The sequence below is a fragment of the Passer domesticus genome, chromosome 5 (assembly GCF_036417665.1).
Source record: "Passer domesticus isolate bPasDom1 chromosome 5, bPasDom1.hap1, whole genome shotgun sequence".
Classification (NCBI taxonomy): Eukaryota; Metazoa; Chordata; class Aves; order Passeriformes; family Passeridae; genus Passer; species Passer domesticus.
The window spans coordinates 45,922,698-45,931,984 of record NC_087478.1 but is presented as its reverse complement, the minus strand read 5'-3'; the positions used below and the strand labels follow the sequence as shown (position 1 = coordinate 45,931,984).

At 48.7% G+C, this 9,287-nt stretch overlaps 1 protein-coding gene across 1 annotated transcript; it reads right to left on the bottom strand.

Moving 5' to 3' along the window:
• Positions 1 to 1,229: 1,229 nt before the first annotated feature.
• Positions 1,230 to 8,590, bottom strand: LOC135300488 (retinoic acid-induced protein 3-like). Its single transcript, XM_064419956.1, has 4 exons — positions 7,677 to 8,590; positions 4,269 to 5,233; positions 3,225 to 3,268; positions 1,230 to 2,552 (listed from the first exon to the last, which is right to left on the bottom strand). The coding sequence occupies exons 2-4, from the start codon at positions 5,200 to 5,202 to the stop codon at positions 2,460 to 2,462; spliced, it is 1,071 nt and encodes a 356-aa protein (XP_064276026.1). The 5' UTR covers positions 5,203 to 5,233; positions 7,677 to 8,590; the 3' UTR covers positions 1,230 to 2,459.
• Between the last annotated feature and the right edge of the window lie 697 nt (positions 8,591 to 9,287).

The following is a 9,287-nucleotide window of genomic DNA, read 5'->3' as shown; positions in this document are numbered from 1 at the left end:
AGTTAGTGAAGGAGTTGGTAAGTGTCTGGGATGTGGAAAACACACGGTAAGAGCACACTTTACTCCTGTTAGCCTGCTCCTTTGCTCCACCAGACTCCACTGAAGCAGAGGAGCTGGCTCTCCTTCAACACATTTTTGCATCATCCTGGGACATACTATAGTTACCAATGACACCACATCTGCTTGAAAAGCTAATTTATTGAAAGTTAGATGCTGTTTCAAGCATATCCCTCCTACCTTCAGTCTGCAAGTCAACAGGTTGCATCACAGCTTCACAAACCCTTTTCCCAGCCTGCTCTCCAATATTATATTAGCAGCCTTGAGTTTTCTCCCTCATCCTGTGTTACACCTGTGGACTGCATGGGTGGAAGAAAGAAGGAGGGATGGTTAGCAAAATTTCCACCTCAAATTTACTAGAAAAAGGCAAGTTATCATGTGATATATTTCAAAAATCAATCCTTAGGAGGGATCTGTTTCATGCCAAGGGATTCAGAAGCCTCAGATGTTCTTGTGGTGCCCTTCATTGCTGGTAGGCAGAGTGGGGAAGGCCCAGGCTGCCTGATTCACTGTGCCCGAGGAAGGGGTTTACTTGCCAAGCATAAGGGTATGTGGTAGCATAACACACCATGTAGAATCTCATCAGAGACTATTCTTTAAAAAGGGAAACGATAGCCTCATATTATCAGGAGGTTTAAAAATTGTTATCTTCATTTACATGATTTTGCTTTGATATTGTTTCTACTTTCAAATAAAAATATTACATGTATTCAGAACATCAGAAAGCTTTTTACAAACTGAATTACATACCTACAAGCTCCTATGTTTCCTATTCTTGATCATGCAAGTACCCAACAAGAGACAAGTGAATAAATACAGGAGTATTGACACAGCAGATACAGACACACACAGTGATGAAAAGTTCACATATTTTCTCTGGCATGTGCTTGCTGTGGCTTGGATTTATATTTCCTCATTTCTTAAGCACTCCTAACATTGAATCAACTTTATTCAAGAAAAGTAGCATGGAGAAGCTACTAACCCTTCTTCTGCACCCTCAAGCAGCTGATCTCTGGTCCACAATGACAGCTTCAAAGAAGAATCTCTCTGCCATTTCTCCCTAAGTGCAACCTCCCAGAGGTGGCCCACTCCAACCCACACAGAGCTATGGCTGCCACCCCACCAGCCATTACAGGAATCACATTCCCAAGGAAGAACACCAGTTTCTCACAGACAGGCTGTTTGGGTTTTTATTAATTAAACAGTCCATATACAAAGTACTAAATAAATACACAGCTGTGTCAGACGCCGGTGTACCACACACACCCACTGGGAGAGCTCTCTGTAGTTATATATGAAATACCATGGAAAACTATTTATCAAATGCAAAGCAGGTTACAGAATGATTCAACTCTGCAGACTCATTGCTCATCACCAGGGTGCAGTCCACACACCACACACACACACACCACACACACTTCTGCTCACTCATGCCTGGGAAGAAGGGTGTCTGCCCTCTGTAACCTGGCTGCTTGGGAAATGCTTGGTTAATGTCACAGACACACTCAGGAAGAGGCTGAGATCCAGGGTTCACAGGATTATATCCCACCAGGGTATTGCAAGAAGAAGAGGCTTTGTCTTTGGGGATCCACAGCCTGGGATGGCTGGAGTGGGGAGGGAGAGTTTGCAGGGGGGCAGGCACCTTGGGGAGCTCAGCTGAGGCACATGGGCAGGAGCCAGAGCTGGAAAGGAAACTGTTAGAACAGGAACTGGAACATGTGTCAGGGCAAATTAGTGTTGATGGTTTTATGTCATTAAGTTTTCTTGCCCATCTCCAACATGGCTCCTAGATGATGAGGAAGGTGCTGGAAGCAAATATGAAAATGAAAAATGGAGTATTCTTTCTCTCTCTGTGTCTCTTCTTCACTGATCTCTGGAGGACAGCCAGGCAGGGAGTGGGCACAAAAGTAACAGGGGGATAAATAAAGATGTCCTCAGTAGTACCTGAGACGTCCGTGTGGGTGGACAGGAGGAAGGAATGTGTAGGGCTGATGCTCCTGCTCCTTCTTCTGCTCCCATCAGAGGAGGGGTGCAGGCACCCCCATGAGCTGATTAAAGCAGGTCCTGTCTGGGCCAAAGCCAGTCACAGACCCAGCTGATGATCTTCCTGCTTCTCTAGCATCCCTGCTGGAAATAGGCCAGAATGCTCTTCCATCAGAAGAGAGAAGCTCCATTCCATGGAGACAGAGTGAGCAGGGACAGGATGGCCAGAGCTGTGTCTGAAAGCTGTGTCTGAAGAATAACAGGGAGCTACAAAGGTGCCTGTGTGGGGGAAAGAGGATCCCTCTCCTTTTTTTCTGGTGTGGGTTGACTCTTCTGCAGGATCATCTCCCTTGTCACCATGTGGCCCATTCCCTGTGCCTCTGCTGAGGGGCACTTAGTCTCTGCTCCCTGGGGAGCTGTTACTGGGGGCTTTTCCCACCAGTGTAGTCATGGTATGGGCTTGTCCGGGCCTTGGGGCGAGGGATGGAGAAATCATTCTGGGGTTCAATGGCCTGAAAAGGAAGCACAGAACTCTTTACCTTTGAAAAGTGGACAGAAGTAATAAAACAAGGCTTATAAAGAAAACAAGGGAAGGAAGGGGGAAACAGAGCTGGTTTCCTGAGAATGTGGCCAATAAGGCTGTGGAAGAGGATCCTGGCAGAACAAATTAGTGATGGAGACAGGTGACCAGAGGGACCATGTGGGAACATGATGTGAGCTACGAGGCCTGGCTAGGCTGTGTTCTGAAGGAGGACTGGTGAATGGACAGGTGGACATGCAGACTGCCTGCTCTGGATCTGCACTGCAACTTCCAGTGTCTGCTGGTGGGAATACATTCAGGGCATGGCCTGAGGAAATAAGCACACCCTCCTGAGGAAAGGGCACAGTCTAATGCAGGAACTGTGCTTGAAGAGAGGACTTCTTATGTAGCAACAAATCCCAAAGTATTGAAATCCATAACCTCTTTACACTGGAACCCTCTTGCCTTCCCATGTCCCTGGACATGTCATAGCTCTTTCTTTCCAGTGACAGAACCACTTGGCTCCATGCAAAGCACAGGCCTGCCTTCACAAAGCCTGCTCTAGGCCCATCTGTCTTTGCCCCTTCTCCTTCCCTTCCTTCCAGCACCTCAACAGTAGCCTGTAGCCTGCATGGTGAAAGGGGCCAGAGGGGCACGAACTTACCTTCATCTGAAAGTGAGAAGCATACGGGGAGTAGTTGACATTTCCTGTGTCACAAGAGAAAGGCAGGGGAAAGTTAGTGCATTGGTATTACACAGTAGCTCAGAAATACCACATCAAGGGAGATTCACAGGATCTGTGGCTACATGGGCAGCTGCTTTTAGACTGGTCTAACTATGCAGAGTGCAGGCAGGAATGGGCTAAAATCCATAGGTGGAGGACATTAAATATTTCCTTCTGAAAGCAGGAATGAATGGTATTGCAAATAACAGGACACAGGTGGCCTTGGAGTTTAGACACCTCCTGTTGCCTCACAATTACTGTCACCACCAAGAGCCAAATCCCTCCCACCTGTATGCACAAGACCCCCTCCAGGGTATTCCCTGGGAGAGCACAGCCTTTCTTGGCTATTCTCTCACAAACCTGGGGGTCTGACTCCAGGTGACCAACGTGACACCAGTAGCAAACCCACACCCAGAAGAATCACACCTCCTACCCACAGTTTTGGGAAATCTCTATTGATAGAACCATTTTGCTTTGTCCAAGTAGGCAAAAGACTCACACAGAAAAAGAAAAAAAATACCTCCTTGCCTCCTTTTTGGACAATGGATTCATTCTTACATGGATATGGGAACCTGATCAGAACTGAAATAAATAACCTCCAAGGTATAACCTAGATAGGCCTGAAGAGCTGATGCATCACTAAGAGGCAAAAAAACCCTCCTGATTTTCAACATGGACTTCCCAGACATAGCAAGGTCATAAAGAGTTATATTTCAGCCCTGACATGCAGTAAGTCTCCTACCCAGTCACTGCTCCTACACACTGCTTTTGCATTGGTCCTCACTCATTTCCCTCATGTCTGGAGATTAATTTGCATGGATATTTCCAAACTTTCATTAGTCTGAAACTTTTTCCTAGCCTCTCATTTTGAATGTCCTATCATCTTCAAATATTTTCTTGTAGCTCTTCCACCTCTTTTAGGTCATGAGTGGTGCTTGTGTGCTTAGGGCTGGAGGGGCAGTGGAGTCATTCACTTCACCATACCTTGCACAATTTCATCTTGGGTGTAGGCACGGTTGTCCACTCCAGTTGCCTGCTTTATGAACTTGGGCTGGCAGAAGTCATTTTCTGGAGGGTAGTCCTCTAGCTTCACAGGAGCAGTGAGGAAACAAATTTCAGGGACAATATACATTATCAGGAAAATCCAGCCATTGGACACCAGAGCAATGGCCACAACAGGATCATCCCATGTTTGTTTGTCTAAAACCGTGTTGCCTTTTATGAGCATAGTGATCCACACCACCCAAATGGCAATGGAGAACAGGACAGTGACAAAGATGTGCGCCCCGTGCCTCTTCCAGCTTTTATATGGCCCACAGAATGTGAACATGGAAACCAAGAAGGTCAGGGCCATCAGGAAGAGCACGTAGATCAGCAGCATGACAAAGTCCTTGTTGGTGTTCTCCCGAACCATATTCAGGAATTCTTCTCTCTGGTTTACAAACATGGTGACTAAGTACTCAATGCTGATCACAACTTGTACCAGGGCAAAGGAGACAAGGAAGAGCAGCAGCACCCGCCAGGAGAAGGGCTTTCTTCCCCTCACTAGTTTGTTGAGGTTGCAGGCATGGGTGAGGAGGCACGAGAAGCAGAGAGCAAAGATGACTCCAAAGAGGAAGAAGCGAGTGGGGCGAGTCCTGTCATTGAGTTTAATGATGAAGGCAAAAGTGAGACCAAAAACGCCGAGTGTGCCTAAAAGAAAGAAAAAATAGATGGAGATCATGTGCCGCTTGCTGTTGTCTTGGACTTTGCAGATGAGGAAGAAGAGCGAGCAGATGAGGAAAATGGTGATGAGGATGCCTGCTGCAGCCAGGGACTCCAAGACAATCCCCCAGGCTTTCTCTGTGTCACAGAGCAGGTAGTAGTCAGCACCGATGCTGCCACAGCCTGGGGGAGACGTCGTCGTCGTCGTCGTCATCCTCTTGCCTTCTTCAACAACCTCTCCAAAGCTGTAGAAAAAGAGAAAGCACAGGCTGTCAAATCAACCATCTGGGTACTGTTGGCAGTGGGGAAGGAGAGGCAGGACAGACCTTCATCCCCTCCTTGCTGGGCAAGGACACCACAGTGCTAAGGACATGGGGCAACGGCAGCAGAGTCATCTCAAAGTTTGGCACTGACTCTCCATCGTGGGCAAGCCAAGCCCCTCAGGAGCAGGCAATTCACCTTGCACGTCCTCTGCACCGTGCCTGATGTTGTGCAACATTTTAGGAGTGTGGGGAGCAGGGAGAAGGTGAGGCACTGCAGTGGGTACTTGCTTGGTGCCCTGCAGTGCAGAGACAGAGCTGCCTTGTCACTTCTGTGATACAAGAGCAGCTGTAGTCATAACATACTTTACACTCTTCTGACAAGTTCAAACAACACCAGTACCTTGTACCAGGGAGATTCAGACAGGAACAATGCAGAACAGGAAACTCATTGTTCTCTTTTACATTCATTTTCCCCCTTTTACATTCTCTGAGGCACTTTTGGCTTTGGTTTACCCTTATGAATGGAGAACTTTAACACTTTTTACCTTGCAGACAACTAATCCAGATGCCTCCAGCACAGCCCTTCTCACTCCAAATTCAACAGCAAATACAGGCCACCAACCACTAGCCCTGAACTCCTATTTCTCCTTCACGGCAGGGTAGCAATAAGGAGCGTCTCAAAGACCTCACTCTCCTCCCCAAGACACTGCCTCACACTGACTAGAGGCCTGACTTGTCAGGGCCAACGCTGTTCATTGTGTGAGAAGTTACCAAACTGCTGCATGTGGAGTCCACGACGATGTCAAGGTCTCTAACACATTCCTGCTGCCTCAGTGCTGTCTGAGCAAGCCTGTCTCCCAGGGGATAGGAGAGCTTAAGTGGGCTGTTTGGGGGAATTAAGTTCCCTACTTTCTCGGGAGCTTGAAGCATATGCAGAAACCACAGCACATCATGGCCCATTATGCACGCACAGAGGGAGTTTAGACCCTAGGGGCCAGGTTACTGATTGCTAAATACTAAATTCCTCAGTTAGGCTTGAGTCTCTAAAAAAAAGAGAAGTTTAGATACAATATCACAATGAAACAGAGGCAAACCTGTCTTTAATGGTGACTCACACTGGAAAAACAGGGGCTTTCTAATAGACGGAAAAACAAAACCAACCTTGCAAAATTTAGACTTTAGTGCTCACTGTGCCATTTGCCTTAATTTTCCTGCTCCAGAACAACATACTGCACTCATGATGTTGGTTCTCAAACCCTTCCACCAGATTTTAGCGAGTGCAGATTGTGTTTTTAATAAATGCAGTTGATCTAACCAAGGAATGAACAAAGGGTGAAAATACCACTGACTCATTCCCAGCCCCACATATGCTTCAATGGACCTGCTAATAACTGAAAATATTTTTTCAGCTTCTAACCTCACTGTGTAAAAGATGTGCAGCTCTTCAAAAGGCTGGCTACAATAAAATGCAAATTATTCAAATATGCAGGAACTCTGGACTCCCATGAAGAGCATGGAATAAGTGGATAACACACAAAGGAGTTTTCACAATCAATGTACACAAAATTTTGGAGATTTATGATCTCTTGCACAGATAGCTGGGTTATCTGGACAGTTGTGAGTAATAAATGCCTGAAAATCTAGAGAGAAAATTCTAAAATTTTATCCACTGACATTTACTGTTGATTAGATTAGCTTATCTGCTCACAGCTCTGGCAGATACAGACTGGTGCTCGCTGTCGAGGCACGTGGAGAGCCCAGAGCACCAGCGTGAGTGACCTGATGACAGCACGGAGCACACCCATAGCTCTGGGTCCTGACCCGTGCTGACAGCCAGTGGGGCTTGCCACAGCCAGCCACCACGGCCAGAGGAACAAATGGGATGGAAATAACCTTCCTGACTTGGAGAACTGGGCCTCTTGCAACCATTTTTACTGCCTTCTCTTTTTTTCCAGGGTAGATGTCCTGCCAGGCATGATGAGGCATGAAGAGCCTCTACCCTGTCTCCCGAGTGAGTGCTGCTCCCCAGAAGTTGAGTCTGCTCATCCAGCACCGACAGCAGTGTCCAGGAATTCCAAGGGGCTCTGCAGTCTGTGCAAAGAAGCCTGTGCTGTGGTGGCTTATACAGCACACCTCAAATCGTAGCCTCTCGCCTTAGAGAGGAGGAGTCTTCTCCCTCCAACTTGACCCTCCTTTCTCAATTATGTACAAATTGATATTTGCACATAAAATACACCCATTCACCCAGAAGTTTCCAGTCGTTTCCCGGGAGCCCCAGCCGGCAGTCCATCTGACAGCCAGGGCCGGAGGCTCTCTCAGGTCACTGTGGCACCCGTGCCCGCACAGCCACGGTCCTGCAGCCATCCCAACCCAGTTGCAGAAGGCAGGCCCGGCCTGGATCCTGGAGCACACTGCCCTGAGTTACCTTTCTGGGTCCTGCCTGGAGAAGGCAGCAGGAGGCTCCGTCCAGGAGAGGCACCTTCCCAGCGCACCAGGACCCGGGCACCTCCGCTCCCGCCAGCCGGGCCGAGCAGCAGCTCCGCGCCCGCCGCTCCTGGGAGCTTTAACAGCTGGAGGGCTGAGGAGGTGGGGCTGAGCACGCCCATTCCAGTTCCACCGCCTCTCCTCTCCCACAGGACACGGCTGTGAAAATTCGGCCCCTGTGCCAGGAAATGAAGTAAGGCCTCCTGACGTCAGCGGGGCACTCACCCCGCGCCGGGGTGGGGATGGAGCGCGGGGCCGCGCTGGGTGCTGCTCACCTGATAAGGTGCTCCCCTGTCTGGCTCCTGGCACCCGTGGGTGGGGACCGCGGCTATGAATAGCTGTGCGTCCCCTCCCTGCTCCCAGCCTTTTGTGCCTTTGCCTGCTTTCTCCCAGATAAACTGCTTGGCACAGTGGGCGATGCTGTGGCGTGTGAGCGGGCCCGCAGTGCCCGGAGCGAGTGGCACGCCTGGATCCGGGGATGGTTTGTGTCCTCCGGGCTCGCAACAGGTGCTGCCTCTGCCTGTGGGGACACGGCTGCTCTGCTTGTCCCTTCCACCGGCCTCTCTCCTGAAAGAGGCAGCTTGGCTGTCCCTGTGTCTCGCTCAGAGCAGCCCTGCTCTCGGCAGGCTCGGTTCTGCCTGCTCGCCAGCGCTGAGTCACTTTGTCCAAATTGCTGGCCCAAACAGTTCATGAGCAAAGGCAATGACAAATTCCCCCTTGCTCTACATTTTATGCCTCTGGCCCGACACACCTATCACAGCCCCATCTAAATCCTCGAGTATATCCAATGTGTTTGTGACTTCATTTGTTATTTTAAATATTACTCACTGGGAGTATTTCACTATCCTGATTAAGGAATTGACATCAAGGCCTATCCACATGAAGCACTCAGTCCCTACACAGAGCCCCAAACCTAAAAATCCCCCTCACCTCGAAGAAGTTTGTGCTCCTTCCCAAAACCAGGGGTGAGGGTAGAGCAGCTGCACATGCCTGTGCCGAGGTCTAAGTGCCCACAGGTATCTCATCTGCTTGATAATTTTGTTTGCTTTAGGGCTTCAGGCTTCCTTCTGGTGCTGATCCTTTTTGAATCTCACATGTGGAGATTGCCACAAAACTCATATGAGAGTCCTCTCTTCCACACCCCACAGAAGTACATGAGAACCTGCAGGGATCAGTGGCTCATCCAGTGAAAGGCAACACTCGGTGCAGTCACTGTGGGGTGGGCCATGCTGAGCCCCAAGACAGTTCTTCATGTCCTTCCAACTTTTATTTCAGTGTAAAATCCTGAGGCTTCTTAGAAAAGGACATACCAGGTTTCTCTGCATGAAATTTATCTAAACTTTAAAGTAAATCCTGGGCTTAGTGAGCCAGTCAAGAAGGAGGCAGTTATGAAAAATGAGAAGAGAAAATAAGTAGAGGTGGAGAAGAGTTTAGCATCTCAGTGGGACCCAACTTGTCTTAGGAAAGCATCCCAAGATGCTTTCAAAGGTCACTGGTCACTGCCAGCCTATTTGCATCTTGTCAGAGCACATTATGGACTGCCAGCTACTTC